Source organism: Oenanthe melanoleuca, linkage group LGE22, assembly GCF_029582105.1.
Source record: "Oenanthe melanoleuca isolate GR-GAL-2019-014 linkage group LGE22, OMel1.0, whole genome shotgun sequence".
Lineage (NCBI taxonomy): Eukaryota > Metazoa > Chordata > Aves > Passeriformes > Muscicapidae > Oenanthe > Oenanthe melanoleuca.
The window spans coordinates 2,955,878-2,977,214 of record NC_079363.1 but is presented as its reverse complement, the minus strand read 5'-3'; the positions used below and the strand labels follow the sequence as shown (position 1 = coordinate 2,977,214).

The window sequence follows — 21,337 nt, the reverse complement described above, 5'->3', positions numbered from 1 at the left end:
CCTGCCACGTCCCGGCCGGCGGCTGCCAGCGGCGCCCGGAGCTCCCGGCTCTGATGTTTCCCGGTTGAACCCAGCCCGGCACAGTTTTGGGGTGAAATCAGCTGCATTCGGGCTCTGGCTCCCCTACACGTTTCCCTGGTTGGGACTGCTGGGCATCCGTGCTGGTGGCCCCTTCTCCCACGGGGCACCCTGGGGTGCTGGGTGGGTGATGGTGGCCAACAATGAGTGGGGGATGGCCCTCCATGTTAGGGGGGATGGGTGACAACGTGCTAGGTGGGTGACGGTGGCCAGCAGTGGGTGAGGGGTGGCGGCCAGCATTGGATGGGTGACGGTGGCCAGCAGTGGGTGGGTGACAGTGGCCAACACTGGGTAAATGATGGTGGCCAGCATTGGATGGGTGACAGTGGCCAGCAGTGGGTGGGTGACAGTGGCCAGCAGTGGGTGGGTGACAGTGGCCAGCACTGGCTGGGTGACCGTGGCCAGCAGTGGGTGGGTGACAGTGGCCAGCATTGGATGGGTGACCGTGGCCAGCAGTGGGTGGGTGACAGTGGCCCGCACTGGCTGGGTGACAGTGGCCAGCACTGGCTGGGTGACAGTGGCCAGCACTGGCTGGGTGACCGTGGCCAGCATTGGATGGGTGACAGTGGCCAGCATTGGGTGAATGATGGTGGCCAGCACTGGCTGGGTGACAGTGGCCAGCATTGGATGGGTGACGGTGGCCAGCATTGGATGGGTGACAGTGGCCAGCATTGGATGGGTGACAGTGGCCCGCACTGGCTGGGTGACAGTGGCCAGCACTGGCTGGGTGACCGTGGCCAGCATTGGATGGGTGACAGTGGCCAGCACTGGGTAAATGATGGTGGCCAGCACTGGCTGGGTGACCGTGGCCAGCATTGGATGGGTGACAGTGGCCAGCACTGGGTAAATGATGGTGGCCAGCACTGGCTGGGTGACCATGGCCAGCACTGGCTGGGTGACGGTGGCCAGCATTGGATGGGTGACAGTGGCCAGCATTGGGTGAATGATGGTGGCCAGCATTGGATGGGTGATGGTGGCCAGCACTGGCTGGGTGACCGTGGCCAGCATTGGATGGGTGACCATGGCCAGCATTGGATGGGTGACGGTGGCCAGCACTGGCTGGGTGACCGTGGCCAGCATTGGGTGAATGATGGTGGCCAGCATTGGATGGGTGACCGTGGCCAGCCTCGGCCCCCAGCTTTGCTCCTGACGCATTCCCACCCCGGCAGGCGCTGGAGCATCTGGGCTGCTCCCCCTCGGAGCTCGGGAGGGCTCTGGGAGCCGGGCCGTGTCCCAGCGGTGTCGCCACCCGTGTGGCCGGGCGGGGCAGGGCTGTGCTGGCCCGGCTCTGCTCGGGCAAACGCCGGGCTGGGCCAGGAGCTGCTGCTGGAGCCGCCCTGGGAACTCCCGCAGGAATGCTCTCCGCCCAGCTCCGACAGGTTCATTCGGTTTGGGGCAGATCTGCCGGTTGCGTAAGGCCAGGGGATGCAGCCGCCGCCTCCTCCCCTCTGCTCAAACCGCTTCTCTCCTCCAGCTGGAAAATCGGGGAGCCCCGGGGTGGGAGAGCGTTTCCAGCTGGGGCTGGGGTGTGCAGGACGCGCGTGGTCCAAAGGGAGCATCGGCTGCCCTGTTCCCTGCCCTGCAAATGCCCCGGGGCTGAACGCCCTGGAGCTCCAGGAATCCCCGATGAGATTCGGGAGGAAGCACCGGGACTTGCACCCAGAGCTAGATTTACATATTTTCAGTAAAAAAAAAAAAAAAAAGCCGGGGGTGAACAGTCTCAGAGCTGAAACTGGTTCCACAAACCTCTCCCAATGAACGGGATTATCCAGAGCTGGATTTTATGGGCAGTGTGAGGTTGGGGGGAAGTTCTGGGGCTTTTTATTTGTTTTAACGGTGTCATAAACCGGGATCCTCAATGGAGGCAACTCAACACCTCATTTAAATATAAATTTAAAGCAATTAAGCAATTAAATGGTGCTGTTTTAACGATGGGGTAGGCTGAGAGTGGCTTTGCTGGGTACCACAAGCTGTGGAGGGACTGGAGACCCACAAGGACCTTCAGGAAACATCCGAAAATCCCTGGAAGGTTCCTCAGAGGAGGGATGTGATCCCGAGTCAAAGTTGTGGGGCAGGAAACAGTCTTGACCCTGCTGGGGTGTTGCTCAACACAGATATATTGAGATATTTCAGTCTCTGCAAATCCCACTGTGTCCCACCCAGCTCAGCCCATCACTCAGAGGGATCCAGAATGACTTCAAAATCCTTTCAGAAGGTTTAAGAAGGTTTTAAAATCATCTTTATTGACATAAAAGTAGTTTTAAAGCCCTGCCAAACAGTAATGCTCCCAGTTATGAAACACTTTGGACAGCCCATGTCACCTCTCCACGGAGCAGGAGGTTGAAACTGAGTGCATCTGAGGGTGTGCCTGGGAGCCTGGGTTTTTGTTGGAATTCAGTGAACCCAGCCCCTGGTGTCAGGCTGAAAATGACAGATTTAGCTAAAACAAGGGTTTCCCTTGAGGGCGTGACACATCAGAGAGTTTATGGGGCTTTGTGAAGAGTGTCAGCCCAGCGAGTTTGAGTTGGAGTTTGGCTCCAACACCAACAATGCTTGTTTTCCTTTGCTCTCTGGGGAGTGTTTGCAGGGAGGTCACGGTTGTGGCAAAGTGAGGAGGGCGTCCTTTCAAACCTGAAAACAATGAAGAGAATGAAACAACCCCAAAAAAAATGTCATGTCCACTCCCCCTGGCACCGACCAACTCCCTGTGCCCATAAAAAGGGGAGACCCAGCAGTGCTCCCACAGGACTTGGCTTCTCTTGCCTCCCAAGCTCCAGGCTCAGCCCTTGGCTCAGAATTTTGGGGACCCTTCAGCATGTCTCGGCAGTCCCGTGCTCTTGGCAAGGGGTTCAGCTCCAGCTCCGTGTGCTTCGGGGGCAAGAGCAAGGCGGCGCTGGGCCCGGCGCAGCGCGGGGGGTGCCGGGGCCCCGCCGGGGGCTTCAGCAGCAGGAGCCTCTATTCCCTGGGGGGCACTAAGAGCACCTCCCTGGGAGGCTTTGGGGGGGCTGGCGCTGCCTGCAGAGGCTTTGGTGGCCAGGGAGGCTTCGGCCTGGGGGGCGGCTTTGGAGCGGGGTGCTTCGGCGGAGGCCTCGGCGGCTTCGGCGGAGGATTCGACGGCGGGATGGGGGGCCAGGGCTTCCCCCCGTGCCCCCCGGGGGGCATCAGGGAGGTGACCATCAACCAGAGCCTGCTGGCCCCCCTCAACCTGGAGATCGACCCCGAGATCCAGAAGGTTCGGACGCAGGAGCGGGAGGAGATCAAGAAACTCAACGACAAATTTGCCTCCTTCATCGACAAGGTTCGGAGGGGCTTCACCCTGGGTCTGCAGGGTGGGAACGACCAGGAGATGTTCATCCAGGGCACCCAGGCCTGGGGGCTGCCCACATCTCCATGAACTGAAGGTGTTCGGGGCTGTTTTTATGGGGAAATGGGCTGCTTTATGGGGAACTTTGGGCTACTTTGAAGGACAAGGTAAAGTTTTTTGGGTGTTTGGGGCTATTTTTAATGGGATTTTGTGTGGTTTAGGCTTTTAAAGAGAAGGTGTGATTTTGTGTGACTTGGGCTATTTTAAAGGAGAAGTGGGATTTTTGGGGAATATTTTTAAGGAGATGTTGGGACCTGGAGTGTTTTGGGTTATTCTTAAGGGGAAGATGGATATATAGTGATTTAGATTTTTTTTTAAGGTGGTGGTTGGATTTTTTAGATGTTTTGGTCTATTTTGAAGATGTTGGGACTTTTTTGGCTATTTTGAACAAGAAGGTGCCAAACCCACGGAGCTCCCTGTGTTTCTCCTGTTTAGAAGCTCCAAAGCTGGGGAGGGGACGTGACCCCTTTTGCCCACTCACCCCATCCACTGCGGCCCCACCTGTCTGTAGGACTGGGGAGTCATCCCAAATTAAATGGGAATAAAACACAGAAAACACACGGGAACAAATCAATAAAGAGATGGGTTTTGAAGGAAGAATCTCTCTTCCCCCACCTGTTTAGGTTCGGTTCCTGGAGCAGCAGAACCGAGTCCTGCAGACCAAGTGGGAGCTGCTGCAGCAGCAGGCTGGTCCAACGGGGGGCAGGAACCTGGACCCCTTCTTTGAGACCTACATCAGCGGGCTGAGGAAGCAGCTGGATGGTCTCTCCAGTGAGAAGCTCCAGCTGGAGACAGAGCTGAAGAGCTTCCAGGACATGGTGGAAGACTTCAAGACAAAGTAGGTTGTTTGGGGTGTCTGGTGATGGATAGACAGGGAGAAAAAACTCACTTCAAACAGCCAAAAACCCCAAAATATTGATAATAATTTTCAATATTTATTTTTTCTTATAATAATTTCAATATAGATTTTTTTTCCTGAATGTTAGAAAACATGGGGAAAAGTGGCGCTTTCTCAACTTTTCTCAGATTTTCTCAATATATTGCTAGAATTGTACTTTTTCCTGGTGGAGGATCCTCTGCTCTTTGTCAAGAAGGAATTCCTTAATAATCAGTGACATTAATGAATTAATCAGTTGCTAAACCCAACTCTAATTTCCTTATGGATTTCCTCATGATTCCTTCACATAATATTATTCAGGATTTGAGGATTTCTGTGGAAGGCTGACATGGAGTAAGGAAAAAAAAAAAAGGAAAAATGAAAATTGTTTTCCTGATGTTATTATAATATCTAATTTATTTTAGTCTAAAAATGCGAACATATAATGTGTCCAGTTGGAAAAAGTAGAACAAAGACTGGAGAAATTAATGCACTTGAGGAATTACAAAAGATAGTGGAAGTCTGGGAATCATTGGAATCCATAAGAGCTGGGATCAACCAGAGGTTGCTGGGTGAAAATTGACTTTGTATTTGTTGGTGAGCATCTGGAAAATTTGGGTCCATTTGGGATCGTGGGGTGTCCTGTGCAGGGCCAGGAGCTGAACTCGATGGTCCCTGTGAGTCCCTTCCAAATCAGGAGATCTCTTGATGCCAGTGAGGGGCTGCAGGGAAGGAACTTGGGGTGGCTGCAAACACCAGGACTCCCTTCAGCAGAGCCAGAATTCCTCTTTCCAGGCTTTCCCCACCCAGGTGCTGGAGATGCAGGAGCCAGGGCTTGTCCTGGAAGGCGAAGTGCAATTCCCTGTCCATAAATCTCCCTCGTGGCAGATCTATTTTTGCCGAGTTTATGAGTCTGAGGCCAACAATGTTCATTAGTCTGAGCTGGAGCCAAAACAAGCAGCCAGATTCCATCTCCCTCCTTCCCATCCACAGGTACGAGGAGGAGATAAACAAAAGGACAGCAGCTGAGAATGAATTTGTGCTCCTCAAGAAGGTCAAGTCTTTTTTTTTTTTTACCTAAAGGGACTCCAGGAGAGCTGGAGAGGGACTTTGGACAATGGCTTGGAGGGACAGGACACAGGGAATGGCTCCCACTGCCAGAGGGCAGGGATGGATGGGATATTGGGAAGGAATTCCTCCCTGTGAGGGTGGGGAGGGCCTGGCATAGATTTGTAAGAGAAGCTGTGGCTGCCCTGGAAGTGTCCAAGGCCACGTTGGACGGGACTTTGAGCAGCCTGGCAGAGTGAAAGGTGTCCCTGCCCGTGGCAGGGGATGGAATTGCTTTTAAAGTCCCCTCCAGCCCAGCCCTTTCCATGATTCCATGAAATTTTGGATTTACTGGTGTGTGCCAGGCAGGTTTTCTCATCCCATCTCTGCTGCAGGACGTGGATGCAGCCTACATGACCAAGGTGGAACTCCAGGGAAAGCTGGATTCTCTGTCAGATGAGATCAACTTCCTCAAGTGTCTTTACGAGGCAGTGAGTGCTCTGGGGACACGGGGACGGGAGGGGCTGTGGCACCGTGAGGAAGCTCTGGGGAGGTAAATCCGGGCTGGGTGTCACCTGCAGGAGCTGTCCCAGATGCAGAAGAGCGTGTCGGACACGTCGGTGGTGCTGTCCATGGACAACAACCGGAGCCTGGACCTGGACAGCATCATCGCCGAGGTGAAGGCGCAGTACGAGGACATCGCCGCCCGCAGCCGCGCCGAGGCCGAGGCCTGGTACCGCTGCAAGGTGAGCCTGGCGCCTGGGAGAGGAGCAGACACAACACCAACCCAGGGCACACTGCTGGCTCCAGCACCCGGGGCTGGAGGAGCCACTGCTGGCGGCTCAGGCCATGGCAGGACCTGCAGTGGTGCTGGTGCTGGTCCGTCCGGAGGGGACCTGGCACGGACTTGCTCTCCTTGGCTTCCCCGTGGTGGTGCTGCTGGGAGGCCACGACAGACTCAACACCCTCCTCCTGCTCTTCCCACCAGTACGAGGAGCTGCAGGCAAGCGCGGGCAAGCACGGGGACAGCCTCAAGGACACCAAGATGGAGATCTCGGAGCTCAACCGCATGATCCAGAGGATACGGGCTGAGATCGAGAGCGTGAAGAAGCAGGTGCGAGTTTTGTGTCTTGAGGGATGGGGAGGACCTCTTGGGCATCCCTTTAGAACTTCCCTGAAGGGAAACAAGTGTGGTGGGAATTACTGGCATGGGAGGGACCTGGGGACAGCTGAGCCTGTGTGGGCCTGGCACACGTTGCCCAGAGAAGTCATGGATGCTCCATCCATGGAAGTGCCCAAGGCCAAGCAGGACGTGGCTTGGAGCCACCTGGGATAGTGGGAGGTGTCCCTGCTCATGCTCCAGATCACCTTTGAGGTCCTGTCCAACCCAGACCGTTACATGTTTCTCTGATCTGGGCTCATGGTTTCATCCCCCATCCCGCCCATGTCCTGCCCTGCAGTGTGAGGCTGTTCAGACGTCGATTGCGGACGCGGAGCAGCGCGGGGAGGTGGCTCTCAAGGACGCCAGGGACAAGCTGACCGAGCTGGAGACAGCCCTGCAAAAAGCCAAGGCTGACATGGCCCGGCAGCTCCGGGAATACCAGGAGCTCATGAACGTCAAGTTAGCCCTGGATGTGGAGATTGCAACCTACAGGACGCTGCTGGAGGGCGAGGAGTGCAGGTGAGTGGGATGCAGCAAGAATTCCCATGTGTCCTGATCAAGCAATGGGAAAAATGTGTGCATCATCTTCATAAAACATTAATGGAGGTGTCATGAGCCATGGACCACGGTGCTGTGTCTGTGCCAGTGGACCAATCCTGAATTCATGGAGCTGGAGCACTCCAGTTGCTCTGGATCTGACACTCCATCTCTTTTCCTTGCAGGATGTCTGGGGAGTGCCAGAGCTCTGTCAGCATCTGTAAGTACCGTTCCCACGGGAGTGTGGCGGGCTGGGATCGGTGCTCCCAAACTTGTTGGTGGCATCAGAGCTAACCTGGTGCCTTTTGTTCCTCTCTGCAGCCGTGGTGGGCGGCGGCAGCTCCGTGGGAGGTGGATACGGCAGCGGACTGTGCCTTGGAGGAGGAGGAATCGGCTTTGGGAGCGGGAAAAGCTGCAGCACGGGCGGTGCTGGGCTGTGCTTCAGCCTGGGAGGGGGCGGCTTTGGTGCCGGGGGTGGATTTGGCTCCCTGGGTGGGGGATCGAGCTCGGTGGTGGTGGGGGGGTCTGGCAGCCTCCTGAAGAACGCTGGCCCCGCTGGCAGGAGGGCGTAGGGAAGGAGCCAAGCCCGGCCTGGCACCCTGAGGAGAAAGGGAGCGAACTGCACGATGACCCCCAGTGACCACTGAGTGGTGGGCACTGATGGCACCTGAAACCACCACTCAAACATGGCCAAACCCACCTGCCAAGGACTGAGAATCCCAACAGCAGCCCAGAACAGCTCAATCCCTTGTGCTCTGCTCCAGCTGCTGGACATCAAAGTGCCCAGGCTTCCTTCAGGAGCAGGACCTGCCCTTTCCTGGGAGCCCAAACCCGGCTGGGATGAGTCTGTGGAGCAGCACCCTCCAAGCAAGAGATGCCCAGCCACAGGCAGGAGCCTCGGCTTCTCTCAGACTCTTGTGCTGGATCCAGCTGTGGTGCAACTTTAATCAGTGCCACTCATCAGCCCCAGCTCAAGCTCTAAAACAGGAATTTCCTTCTGCTGCCTTGGCCCAAGAAGATGTTTCTCACCCAGCTGACTTTGTTTTTCCCCCCCAAGTTTCACTTGGGCTGTTATAAAATGTTTATTTTTACTCAGGGTTCACCTTTTCCTTGGGACCATGGGAACAATCGTGTGTGTTTGCTTAAGTCTTTCTCCTTGGCATGTGCCATCCCCCAATAAACATGAGAGGCAGAAACCTGGTGTGGTTTTCTCCCCGACCAAAGAATTTCATGTTCTAACAAGTCTCGTCTTCTGACGAGATCTGAAAACATTTCCTGACTTTCTCCTGCCCTTTGAAGTCTGAATTTAAAGGAGCTCAGGTGAAGGTGCAGCTGGGTCTCCTCTCAGCCCTCTGTGTCTCCAGAAGTGTGGGGAGTTTGGCAGGAGCAAGGAGGGTCTCACGGGGAGGCTGAAGGGACGTTGGGTGCAGAGTGACAGTCGGGAGTGTCCTTGGGACACTTTGGGCTCTGGGAATGAGCCCACTCCTGGCAGAGGGAAGTAGGCAGCCCCTGGACCCTCCTCTCTGTCCTGCAGGATCTGCACGTAGCAGATTGTTGTCCCACCACTGTCCCCACCAGATCTGAGCAGATTTTCAGACTCTGGATTTTAGGAGACTCTTCCCTTCTTCCTTCTCTTCCTAAGCCCTTTCCATGCTGGAGTTGGGATGTTCTCCAGCTATCCCAGCTCTCCCTGGCCACTGTGCCTGACCAACAACTGCCCACCCTGTTTTCTGAGGTGGCCTCAGGACTGTGGTGCCACAGCTGGAGCTCCCAGGGCACTCTTTGCACAAATGTGAGCGCTTTAGGAACATCCTACCGGGGCTGGTGGGGACAAAGGAAGAGTGCTCATCACCCCTCCAAATAATTTGGAGCTAATTCCTTGGTATCCATGATCTTGGAGCCAGCCCTGCAGCTTTTCCTATAGTCTGGACTCACCAGGGATCCATAGATTCCTCTTAAGGCATCCCTAAAACACAGCTGAGACCACGGGAAGGGCAAGACTTTCCCCCACTGCTCCATCAAACCTCACCCCTCCCCAGAAACAGAGTATTTGGATAAATTTTGATCCCCAGACTCCTGCTGTGGTTTGACCTCCTGCTGAGGAGACCTTAAATCACATCCCTGGCCAGCCACAGACTGTGCTTGGGGTGACTCACCCCGTTTCTCCCATGCTCAGCTCTGAGCTGGTAAAGGCTGAAGACATCCAGTACCAGCAGTGACAGGCGGAATGTCACAATGGAATGTCTCAATGCTGCCAGCACGGGCTTGTCACTGCTTGGGTGGGGACATGGTCTGAGCCACGGTTAAACCTTTGGGGAGTTGTAAAAGCCACCTAAAGTGGTGTTGAATAAAAAGGCATTGACTTCCCTTGGAGTCACCCCAATCCAAACTCACTTCCAGCAGTGGCTCCTGCCTGACGAGAGACCAAGGGCTTCTCCCGGAGCACAAGGCTGTTGCTAAAACAAACATGAGTACAAACCCCTCCCCTTTTGATCCTGGGATCGCACCAGCAATTAGGGAAAAATTCTCCCAGGCCAGACACAGAGGTGATATAACTCCTGCCTCTGGTTGGAGGAGAGAAAATGTTTTCCATGGTTTTAAAATAGGATTGGATTCATGGGGGTTTGTCCCTGCCCATGGCAGGGGTTGGACCAAGATGAACTTTAAAGTCCTTCCTAGCCCAAACCATCCCACCATCCTGTGATTTCATGGTTTCCTCTCAGTTACTCAAAACCTGTTTATTTTCAAAGCATCACGGAACCGTTTGTGTGGGAAGTGACCTCTGAAGGTCATTTTCCTTCACTGGGGGCTCCAGGACAGCTGTAGAGGGAAGTCCTTGGAAAGGGCCTGAAATAATGGAATAAGGGGTGATGGCTTCCAGCTGGAAGAGGGCAGGATTACACGGGATATCAGGAAGGAATTCCTCCCTGTGAGGGTGGTGAGGTCCGGGAATGGATTTTCTGGCAAAACTGCGGCTGCCACATCCCTGGAAGTGCCCAAGTCCAGGCTTGGAGCAGGGTGGTCTAGAGGAAGGAGTCCCTGCCCACCCAGGCCATTCCACCTCTGCCAGTGCTCACGCTTGAAGCAGGAGGTGATGCTGATACCCAAACCCAGTTTGGTTTCCCAGGCTGGGCCCTGGCTGTGACTCAACGCTCGGCGTTATCGCGCCCCTGGCTCCGGGCTCTGCCTTTGCTGACTCGGGAGCTCTCCTCCCCTGGGAACCTTCAGATCCTGTCATCCCGCCCACAGAAGGAGGAAAAATCCCAACAAAAATCCCCCAGGAAAGTGTAACCAGAGGTTTGATAATGCTGAGGGAGGTGGGTCTTGCCTGGGCTATTGAGGGACACTGATTCAGCCCCCATTTTATTGTCTGTGTATTGATCTATTTTCTGTTTGTTGATTCATTGCCTGTAAAACCCTCCATCCAACCCCCCCGCCCCGCCATTCATTTGCTCCCACAGTGAGGTTTTGATATTATATATATTTATTTGTTCAAAAGTAGGACTTGATGATCTTGAAGGTCTTTTCCAGTCTTAATCCTATGATTCCATGATTTTTCTTAGGTTTATCTAGCCCCCAATCTGCCTCCTTGAGTCGTCCCAGACCCACACAGGTCCTGGAGGTGGGATAAACACAGGGAATGTGATGTTTTCCAGTGGAAATGCCAGTTTAGCTGCATGTCCGGGTCCCAAGGCACTTTTGGAAATGGGTGTCTGGGCGATATTTTTAGAGGTATTTAAACATCTGATGATACCAGAAGTTGCTGGTGTGGATTTTCCAGAAGCTCTTAATTAACATGTGTTGTGTGAGAATTCCGAGACCTGCACCAGATGGCTGCAGCACAGCCAGGTGCCTGCAGAGCTGTGGGTTTGGACTTCAATATGTCCTAGGTGGCTTTAAAATGTTGAAAAGTAATAAAAAAAATATTTTCTCTATGAAGAATAAAATGAGACTAATTGTTATTTGATAAGCAGGGCAAAAGGGTGGATGTGTGATGGATTTTTGGATTGAATGACTTACAGAGTCAGCCTGAATCATTCCATGATTCTGTGAAGGGTGGTGATGCCCAATCCCTGGAAGTGTCCGAGGCCAGGCTGGACAGGGCTTGGAGCCACCTGGGGTAGTGGAAGGTGTCCCTGCCCATGGCAGGGTGTGGAACGAGATGGGATTTAAGGCTCTTTCCAACCCAAGCCGTCCTGGAATTCTGTGGTGGATCATAGTCTGAATCCATCCTCAGCTGGGAATCAGAACTGGAGGATTCCGACAACTCCTGCCTTTCTAAAATCTACATCTGCCAAAGATATATTGGCGTAAACACCAAATACAAACACCAAAATAAGTGAAACAGCTGAAAAGAATGGTGATTCCTCTAAGCCCTCCTCATTTCCATAAGTGAGTTGAGCTCTGTTAATCGCATTTAAATCGTTCCAGGGTGTGTGATGTGGGCAGCAAGGTTTAGGATCCCTCCTCCCACTGTGTTCCTGGGGCTGTCCCTCCATCTTCCTGCACGTCCCACCATGGCAGCCGTGCCTGGTGTCTCCTCGTGGTCCTGAAAGCTTTCAGAAAATCCTACACAGGTCTCCCAAAGAGGGTATTTCCTCATCAGCACTGAGATTGTCTCGACACGAAGACAGCGGCACATGCTTTAGTCCAACAACAAATGAATTTCCAGTGCCAGCACCAGTGTCTCGTCACCAGTGAGGTTTTATTTATCAAAAAGGCTCAGAGCCTCATCAAAATGCAATTTGCTGAGCTCTGGCTGTAGATTGGGAAACTCAATTCTCTGAGCCAAAGGCAATTTTCCAAGTAAAAAGAAAGCCGAGGGTGTAACTTAGGTGTGTTTTGGGAATTGTGAAAGCCAGGCTACAACTTGGCATAAGCCGCAGTGCCTGCCTGCAATGGGGCTTTGGAGTGAGAGATTTAAAGATAAACACAAGCAGGGAAACAATCCCGGCGGATGAAAGGTGGAAAACAAATGCCTGGTGTATCCTAGGGAGGCTCTTGATGCTTCACAAGGCGTAAGATTCCTTACTCATGGCGTGCTGGGAGCCCCAGTTGGATTTTTTTGCCTTTTCTCCTGCATTAGAGGGTGTGTTTCAGGGTAGGGTCAATGTTTGGCAAATTGGAGATGGAAATCTTTAGCCACGCCACGCTGATGAAGACAGGACCTGTCTCCTCCTTCACGCCCATGCAGACCCAGCCCACCTCCAAAAACACATAAAAGGAGCATCCGCTGCCCTCCAGCCAGAGGGACTGACTTCCCTTCTTCCACCACCTGCTCACCACAGCCCGCTGAGCTCTGCAGCTCCTCCGTTCTTGGCTCTTCGAGGAAAACCAGCCATGTCTCGCCAGTCTGTCTGCAGGAGCTTCGGAGGGGGCAGCAGGAGGGGCTTCAGCTCCTGCTCCGCCATCGGCGGCGGCTTCGGAGGCGGCGGCCGGAGCCGGAGCAGCTACAGCTCGTACTCCGTGTCCCGGGGCTTCGGGGGCGCGGGGCGCTGCGGGGGCTTCGGCAGCCGCAGCCTGCACAGCATGGGCGGCAGCGCCAGGATGTCCATGGGCGGCTGCTACGGCGGCAGGGTGGGCGGCTTCGGGGGCAGCTACGGGGGGCTCGGCGGCTTCGGGGGCGGCATGGGCGGCGGAGGAGGAGGGATGTGCGGCTTCGGGGGAATGGGCGGCGGGGGAATGGGTGGCTTCAGCGGAGGAATGGGTGGCTTTGGTGGCGGGATGGGTGGCGGAGGAATGGGTGGCTTTGGTGGCCCAGGCTTTGGCATGGGTGGCCCGGGCAGAGGCGGCCCGGGGATCCAGCCCGTGCAGATCGACACCACCCTCCTGCGGCCCGTCCACGTGGAGATCGACCCCCAGATCCAGCAAGTTAAAAACCAGGAGAAGGAGCAGATCAAGACCCTGAACAACCAGTTCGCCTCCTTCATTGACAAGGTGAGAGGGTGGGATTGTGCCTGATTAAGGCCAAAATTAGGAGGAACTTCCCAGTTGCGCAGAAACGTCCTTCTGGAGCTGAATCCCAGCAGGCAGAGAAGCTTGAGCAGAGCCTTTTCATTAAGGAAGAGATGGGAATCTCTCCTCCACACAAGATCAAAGCAATGTCTCCAGGGCTTTCATCTGCCCTGTTGCACCAAGCTCTACTCTGAGGTTACTCGCAAGCAGGTTCAACACCTCCAACCTCCGCAGGTTTCGGGCACAGATTCTCCCTCCTCCGCCATTCTCTGCCCAAACAACCTCCCATTTAAATATTAATTTATATATTTTTCTCTTTGTTTTCAAATATCCAGACTTTTAAATCTAGGCTGGAGATCAGATTTCCACACTACCTGCAATAGGGACGGAGTTAGAGTGAGGGCAATGTGTAAAAGCTCCTTTGAGTAGAAAATTATTAGAAATTTCCTTCTTTTCCTGATTTTGAAGCTTAGGTACCATCAGAAATTTCGAAAAACATAGTTAATTGGTTCTCTCATCACCATGCAAATCATTCTGAGTGATGCAAGAGATGTTTTGGTGGCAGCTGTTCCTGTGTGATGGAGGGTCCTCTGTGTCTTGGCTGTAGGTGCGATTCCTGGAGCAGCAGAACAAGGTGCTCTCCACCAAGTGGGAGCTGCTCCAGCAGCAAGGGCCATCGGGGCCCAGGAAGAACCTGGATGTGATCTTTGAGAATTACATCCAGAACCTGCGGCGGCAGCTGGAATCCATCCTGGCACAGCGGGGCCAGCTGGAGTCGGAGCTGCAGAACATGCAGCAGTACGTCGAGGATTACAAAACCAAGTGAGTGCGGAGCCAAGAGCAGCTCAGGAGCTTTTTGGTCACTTTAATTTTTCCCAACTGCTTTTTATGGTGATAGTGGAGATAGTTTTTCAGCCTGAATATTTTAATTTAGGGGTGTTTTTCCCTTTCAGTTTGTTTCTCACGGCCTTAGGCAGGAAAGTCCAGGAACTCAATTTGCACTTTTCCTCTCCATAGGTATGAGGAAGAGATCAACCGGCGCACGACAGCCGAGAACGAATTTGTGGTGCTGAAGAAGGTGAGTCACAGGCACCACCAAATAATCCCCCAATATTTGGCTTTACCTGTGCTTGAATGGGAATTGTCGAGTTTTTAAGATCTCCCAGCTGATATCTGGAATCCCTTATATTCAATTTGCATAATGGGATGACACCATAACATTATTGAATTTTAATTATTTATATATGCGGCTGTAGAATTACATATAAACATAATGATGTCCCAGTGAATAGCACCAAACCCTCAGACAGCGACTCCCACAACCCTGAAGGATTCCCAAGAGGAAACAAAACTATTTTCTGCGGGATCTTTCCTTTAGGATGTGGACAGTGCCTACATGACCAAAGTGGAGCTGGAAGCCAGGGTGGGAGCTCTGACTGATGAAATCAACTTCCTCAGGTGCATCTATGAGGAGGTAGGAGCTCTCTCTTCTCCGGGGGGGCCAAAATTGCAGTCAGGTGTGTGGTAGCCAAGGACACTGAGGCTGGATGAGTGCCTGGGTGCATTTAGGCTGGAGCTGGTGCCTCTGACTCGTGCCTTGGTTGCAGGAGCTGTCTCAGATGCAGACGATCAGCCGGGATCTGTCCGTGGTGGTGTCCATGGACAACAACCGGCACCTGGACCTGGACAGCATCATCGAGGAGGTTCGGCGCCAGTACGAGCAGATCGCCCAGAGCAGCCGGGCTGAGGCCGAGGCCTGGTACCAGAGCCAGGTGAGTCAGGCAGCAGCCTGGGTGTGGCTGGGTGATTTTCAGTAATTCATGGCTGGATGAGACATCCTTTCAAGCTAACGGGGCTGGAGCTCGTGGTGCAAGGAAGGTCCAGAGGGACTGAGCTGCTTTTGAGGGATCTGACTCATTGTTCCCAACGCGTCCCAAACCCACTGAGGTGCGTGGCACAAACTGCTGCCTTGGGAGGCTGCCCTAGAGCAGAGGCTAGGCAGTGTTAAAGGAATAAAGCAGGTATTTATTAAAAAGGCCCTCACAGGATACATCTTGTGCAGAACAAGAGGCTGGCCAAGGCTACACTCAAGATGGATGATAGATTTTCACAGTTTTATAAGTCTTGGTCCATTTCCATATTGGGGTTAGTTGTCCAGTTGCAGCTCCAGGTTATGCAGTGCCATCCTCCCAGATTGCTCTCCTCAAGTTGCTGCTTTTTGCAATTTTTGGGCCTGAAGCTGCAATGGTGTCCTTGGTTCTGGGGCTGGAAAAGGATTGTTTTGTCTGATTGAACTGGGAGGAGAACTTCCTACCACCTTCTATGAAGTTCAGAGTCATATACTAATGCAGTACAGAATCTGAAAATTGTGAAAGCTAAAACTTAAGGCATCAAAACCTCTTGATAAAAGTGGCCCAAAATGCACCTTAATGAGAAAATTCCAGCCCAGGTGGCTTTTTGGATGCCAAGAGATGTGTTTTAGTGTCACAAAGATCCATTTCAAAGCTCAAACCTCATGACTGAGTCCCAGAGCCACCTTGAACATTGAGCTGGGCATCCATCAGCAGCAAAGCGGGTCCTCATAGTGTCACCTGAGCCCTGAAACTGGTGACGAATCTCCTGGAGGCACCAGGAATGTGCCACTGATGTGTCGTTGTGTCTTGGTGCCCTCAGTACGAGCAGCTCCAGAGCACGGCCGGCCGGCACGGGGACAACCTGCGCAACACCAAGATCGAGATCCAGGAGCTGACCAGGAACATCCAGCGGCTGCGGGCTGAGATGGAGAACGTCAAGAAGCAGGTGGGGCTTGGCTGGTCTCTCGGGGCTGAGATGGAGGGCACGAAGGAAGGAAGGGGCTGGTGGGTGTCTCAGGGGGAGGTGGCAGCAGGCTGGATCCCAAATGACCATGAGCGGGGCAGAAACCTTCTTTCGCCCCGAGTTCACTTCATGCAGATGGTTATTTGCCTCCTGACTTCTCCTCTTGGGGGTCTGAGGACTGATCACCAGGGAGAAATTGAGGTGTGAGAAAGCTCCCGTTGTGCTCCCCAGAACCAGCAGCTGCAGGCAGCCATCGCTGAGGCTGAGGAGAGGGGGGAGATGGCTCTCAAAGATGCCAGGCTGAAGTTGGAGGAGCTGGAGAGCGCCCTGCAGAAGGACAAGGAGGAGCTGGCTCGCCTGCTGAAGGAGTACCAGGAGCTGCTGAACGTCAAGATCGCTCTGGACGTTGAGATTGCCATGTACAGGAAGCTGCTGGAGGGGGAGGAGAACAGGTAAACAACTGAGATCTCATTGGGTGTTGTGATCTACACTGGGCACCTGGAATATCGACTGTAATCCCAAACCAGTTATTTGGGCTAATGGGTGGATGCTGTGATTGATGCTGTGTGGGATGTTCTGGGGTCAGGAGCCGTAACTGGCTCCCTGGAGGGGGCAGAGCAGCTGCCCCATCTCTGTCACTGCTGAGTTTTCAATGAACCTCAAATCTGGAGAAACTTTGTTGTAAAGAGGAATTGCCAACCATTTCCCTCCTCCAACCTTTTAGAGATTCCAAAGTGGCTCACGAGGGTGAACCAGGAAAATGATTTGGTAGAGGAAACAGTTTAAAGTTTTACAACCTCTCATTTATTGGGTAATTAAAATATCCAATTTCCTTCGCAGGTTGTGCAACGATGGCATGGCAAACGTCAATGTCTGTGAGTATCTGCCCTGGGGTCCCTGAGAAAAAGCGTCAGACTCTGTTTCGTCAGAGACAGAGCCTGAGACTGGGCAGTGGGAACATAACCTGCGCTTCTCTTCCAGCCGTGGTGGGCAGGACGACTGTCTCCGGCGGCAGAGGAGGCATGGGAGGAGGATTCGGAGGCAGCGGCATGGGAGGAGGATTCGGAGGCGGCAGCTGCGGAATGGGAGGAGGATTCGGAGGCAGCGGCATGGGAGGAGGAATGGGAGGCGGCGGCATGTGCGGAGGAGGCAGCAGCTTCGGAGGAGGCAGCATGGGGGGCAGCTGCGGCATGGGGGGAGCGATGTACGGCGGGGGCTTCTCCTCCGGGAGCGGGAGGATGTGCGGCTCCGGCGGGGGATCCTCCTCCGTGCGGAGATGCGTCACCACCACCTCGGTCAAATCCTCGGGAGTGAGGTTCTGAGCCCCGAGGCTGACAGGGAAAGAAGCAGCTCCTCTCTCCTCCTGACAGCAGCCCAGCCTCCGCAGCCAGCCCTGCTCCTGCAGGGGATGAGCTGTGTCCCCGCAGCTCATGCGGCTCCTGGTCCCAGCCGGGCTCGGTGGCGATGCCGTGCGTGTCCCGGCACCAGGAGCTGCCTGGCAGGAGGGGCCGCTCTGCCTTCCTCGCTGTTGTACATTTCTTGCGGCAAATGTGTATAAAACCCCTCTTTCCCTTCTGTTCTGTCTCTGGGGCGCTTCTGTGCGTGTCCATCCTGCTATTCCCTTTGCAGGCCTTTGGGGTCAGGGTGGGTGTGGGGCAAGCAGGACTCATCCCTTGGGGAGGGGGCATCTCAGGCAGTGGCCAGAGGGATGAGCTGGCCCAGGGTGCAGCTTCTGGGCAGCTTTGCTCACTTGGGTGCTGCCAGCAGGAGCTTCCCTGGAGCTCTGCCTTCCATTCCACTTGTCCCAGCTCTCGGTGACACCTGGGACACCTCACACACAGCTGGACTATTCCTAAGGGGAATGACATTGTCCTTCAGTGCCCAGCTCCCATGACACAGACGCACTGTCCCCGCCTCCCCCTCCTCTGTGGGCTGCCTCCTTCCTTGTGATGTTGCCATTCCCAATAAATTGCAGAGAATATTCACAATGTCATTGTGTTGCTGCTTTGGGAGCTGCTCGGGGCAGGGAGGGAGAGGGGAGTCATTCCTGCCCATCCCTGTGTTTTCAGGGGACAGATCAGTGGTGGGGATGGATCAGGGCAGGTGCCCCAGCTCAGATGATGCTCTTGACTCTCACCTGGACAAGCCTATATCTGAATGGTGGGGCTCTGGGTCCTCCAGCTGAACAATGAGAAATAAGAGCCCAGGTTGGAGACCTGGAAGCATTGAATAAGGGAAGAGACCTTAGAGATCATCCCATTCCAAGCCCCTGCTAGGAACAGGGACACCTTCCCCTGGATGAGAGGTGTGGCACCCCTGGGACCAGCCAATGTCATTGAGCTGCTGCTTCTGAGGCTCCTGTGGGATCATCTCCAGGTGCAGGAGACTTTGGCCCTGTTAGGAGATGGCACCAGTGCTGCCGTGTGCAGTGTGGGAGGGCAGGAGTGTGGATCAGGATGTTGGCCAAGCCCCTGGGCTGGCTGCAGTCAGCCACAGACTCCTGTGCCCCAGGAGGAGCCGCGATCCCGGCCGTGGGAACGCAGGGGCTGGGAGCTGTGATTCATCCATCCATGAGCTCCTCTCCCTGACAAGTCCATCAACTTCCCAGAGGCTCATCCTTGCTCCAGGAGCAGGAGGGAGAGATCTGGAGGAGCTCAGGAGGGGGTTTGGGAAGGGAGTCTGGAGGGTTTTATCTGGGCCGTGCTGTGGTTCCTCCACCACCTGGAGAGATCAAAGAGGCAGGAAACGCTGTCAGTGGTGGTTCAGGAGTCCCACGACAGCCTCTGGGAGTTGCTGATGTTCCCAGAGTGGGTCAGGAAGATGCAGACTGAGGAGGAGGCCCAGGAAACGCAACAGGAAATGACTGCAGGCTTCTTGGAAGAGAGAATTCTCCTGTTGGAGCCCCAGCAAGAGGGTGAGGGCGCCAGGGCTGGGGAACGTGGCTGGGTTTGGCCCAACAAGAAGATGCCAGGAAGGCTCTGAGGAGCTGGTGTTGTGCCAGGAGCACTTTGAGGTTTGGCATGTGGCAAGAGTCACCTGTTTTGTGCTTAATTTTAAGTTTGTTGTTTCTCAGCTTTAAAATCCAGAATGCAGTGTTGTGTGCCATGTGAGGAGTCGCTGCAACACCTCCTGTGTGCAAGACCTGTGACAGGAGCTCTTGGCTGGCTCAGAGGTGAAGCTGGAGCGTGGCTTGGCTTTTTCTGCCGAGTTCACATTTTCCCTGGTATTGATCTTGCCGTGTTCAACTCCTTGTGCAAGAGATATGAAGGAGCAGCTTGGTGTTGAGTCTCACCTGAAAGAGGCCGAAGTGACTCCAGGTTTGGAATAATCTGCACATCTTGTCTGAAGACGTCAGAGTGACTCAATCTGGGCGTCTTATCTGCAGGAGCTGACTGTGGTCAGCACCCAGGCATCTGGCTGACTTTGCAGATCCTCCTCCTCCTTGGGGAACCTCCTCGTGGGATGTTCCAGTGAAGTCCTGGTGCCTTCATTCCACGGCTTTGGCAGCTGGGAGGGAGGCCAGGAAAAGGGACAACCTGTTTTGTCCACCTAAACCCTGAGCCAGTCTGAAGCTGCCCTGGGCTGCTCGTCATGACTGAGTGTGCTGGGCTGCAGGAGGGTCTGGAGAGCTGAAATCTCCATCTGGGAGATGACCATGGAGAAACCAGCCCATCTTGACTGCAGCTGCTTTTGGCAGGGAGGTGTCCCTGCAGTGCTGTGGGGGTGCTGTCCATTCTCCAGCTGCAGGAACACTCCTGGGTAACCCCTGGCCAGCCCTTGGTCCCCTCCAGGCTGGGATAACCATTGGCCAACCCTTACCTGATCAATGGAGGGTGGGATAACCCTTGAACTTTTTGAGTGGATGGGACAATCCTTGGCCAACTTTTACATGAATCTTTTGAGAGAGGGATTACTGTTGACCAGCCAGGAGTTAGGAGTGGGGTAACTCTGGAGTTCACGTGCTGCTGAGCCCCCCAGTGTGGAATGACCCCTGGCCAATCTCACCGAGCCCCCCAGAGTGGGATGAGCCTTGGCCAGCCATGACCCCTCAGGGTGATGTTCTCCCCTCCCTTGCACCCTGTTCCACCCACACCAGGGGCTCAGAACCCCGTCCCAGAGACAGTCAGGGACATTTTGGTTTCTGATGCCTCGTGATGCTTTCAAACCACATTTAGTTGCCCAGATCTCATTGGAGATTGAAAATTCCTTCTGAAGGTCTGAATTCATACACAGGTCTTTTGAATGTTCTTAAATCTGCATTTTAAGTATTTCAAGGGCTAGAATGTGAATTTTCTGTAATTTTTTCATTACTTGTGCTGTTTTCTAGGAAAATGTGAACATTCATTTTCTATTTAATTCATTAAATTATTCAGGTATTTAATTGATAATATCCAAGAAAATAAAACCTTTAGAATGCCTCTTAAATAGATTCTAGTTTAAAAGGAAGCCAAGTCTGTAAATACTACTTTTTTTTGGAACACAGATATTATTTGCATTTTCTGTAATTAATTAAAATTTCATTTACATGCAACACACACAAAAAAGGGTTTATTTCAGAGACATCCTATAAATACCACTTTTTTTTGGAACACACTGATATTATTTGTATTTTCTGTAATTAATTAAGATTTCATTTACATGCAACACAGACACACAAAAAAAAGGGTTTATTTCAGAGACATTCTATAAAATACATTTCTAAACCACATTCCTAAACCACATTCCTTTCCCAATAAATTATTTGGAAGCAAAAGGTTATACTGTGCCTTGGGGGTTGTAACAGCTCTATTTCTCAGCAGGTTTTTCCATGTCAGTCATCTCATTTTTTGGGGAAAAAAAAAAAATGAAATCAGAGGTTGTAAATTCACAGTGCAGCAGGAACCCCTCACCACTTGGAAATGTCCGTCTGTCGCTCCTCTTCCGTAGTGTTTGTCTGTCCCTGACGTTGTCACCAAAGGGTTCCCCATGTGTCCCTTCATTCTTCTCAAGTTGTCATTCCTGCCACCCTCAGAACACTGAGGAGAGAGAGACAATTTCAGTCACCTTCTTCCCTCTGCTTCAGCATCCTCCAAAGCCCCAGCTGGTTGTCCCAGATTTGTGGAGCTGCCAGTGGAGGGAATTGAGTCTACAGGTAGAAGACACTCCCACTGTTCTGACACCACATGCTCCAAGTAGATGTTTTTCCTTTCTAGCAGGAAAATATGCTGAGTCTCCTCAAATTTTGGTGTCATGAATTCCCATTCAGGATTGGGAAACTTCTCCTGAAACGCAAAGGCAATTTAACATATAAAAAAGGGATTAAGGGTGTGTGTGAGGAATTGTGAAAGCCATATTATAGCTGGGATTCATCAAAACTTTGCCTTTCTGTGGAGCTTTGATATGTAGATCTCTATCTGAAATCATTGGGAGCCACTAATGAGGGTTGGATATCCAATGAGGGGCTGCAAAAAAGATTTATGGACATAATTGATTTCCAAGATGCCATAAAGATACAAGAGTC

General features: G+C 53.2%; 2 protein-coding genes across 3 annotated transcripts; both read left to right on the top strand.

Annotated features, from left to right (window-relative positions):
- Positions 1-2,893: 2,893 nt before the first annotated feature.
- On the top strand, positions 2,894-8,252 carry LOC130265907 (keratin, type II cytoskeletal 4-like). Of its 2 annotated transcripts, none has more exons than XM_056515244.1 (9): positions 2,894-3,376; positions 4,066-4,280; positions 5,313-5,373; positions 5,762-5,857; positions 5,948-6,112; positions 6,355-6,480; positions 6,827-7,047; positions 7,251-7,285; positions 7,387-8,252. In XM_056515244.1, exons 1-9 carry the CDS (start codon positions 2,894-2,896, stop codon positions 7,635-7,637), a joined length of 1,653 nt encoding a protein of 550 aa, XP_056371219.1. In that variant the 3' UTR covers positions 7,638-8,252. The 2 variants fall into 2 exon arrangements, with proteins under 2 accessions (XP_056371219.1, XP_056371218.1); XM_056515243.1 differs by having other exon boundaries at positions 7,251-7,294; positions 7,354-8,252.
- Positions 8,253-12,405: 4,153 nt separating this feature from the next.
- LOC130265906 (keratin, type II cytoskeletal 6C-like) lies at positions 12,406-17,828 on the top strand. The gene is made up of 9 exons (XM_056515242.1): positions 12,406-13,002; positions 13,628-13,842; positions 14,038-14,098; positions 14,399-14,494; positions 14,628-14,792; positions 15,694-15,819; positions 16,069-16,289; positions 16,678-16,712; positions 16,819-17,828. Exons 1-9 carry the CDS (start codon positions 12,406-12,408, stop codon positions 17,157-17,159), a joined length of 1,857 nt encoding a protein of 618 aa, XP_056371217.1. The 3' UTR covers positions 17,160-17,828.
- Positions 17,829-21,337: the final 3,509 nt, after the last annotated feature.

Excerpts from the sequence above, each read along its gene's own strand:
- LOC130265906 (XM_056515242.1), top strand. The coding sequence starts at position 12,406 with ATGTCTCGCCAGTCTGTCTGCAGGAGCTTCGGAGGGGGCAGCAGGAGG. Across the intron at positions 13,003-13,627 it reads TCGCCTCCTTCATTGACAAG|GTGCGATTCCTGGAGCAGCA; the intron begins GTGAGAGGGTGG and ends TCTTGGCTGTAG. Across the intron at positions 15,820-16,068 it reads TGGAGAACGTCAAGAAGCAG|AACCAGCAGCTGCAGGCAGC; the intron begins GTGGGGCTTGGC and ends TGTGCTCCCCAG.
- LOC130265907 (XM_056515243.1), top strand. The coding sequence starts at position 2,894 with ATGTCTCGGCAGTCCCGTGCTCTTGGCAAGGGGTTCAGCTCCAGCTCC. Across the intron at positions 5,374-5,761 it reads AATTTGTGCTCCTCAAGAAG|GACGTGGATGCAGCCTACAT; the intron begins GTCAAGTCTTTT and ends TCTCTGCTGCAG. Across the intron at positions 7,048-7,250 it reads CTGGAGGGCGAGGAGTGCAG|GATGTCTGGGGAGTGCCAGA; the intron begins GTGAGTGGGATG and ends TTTTCCTTGCAG.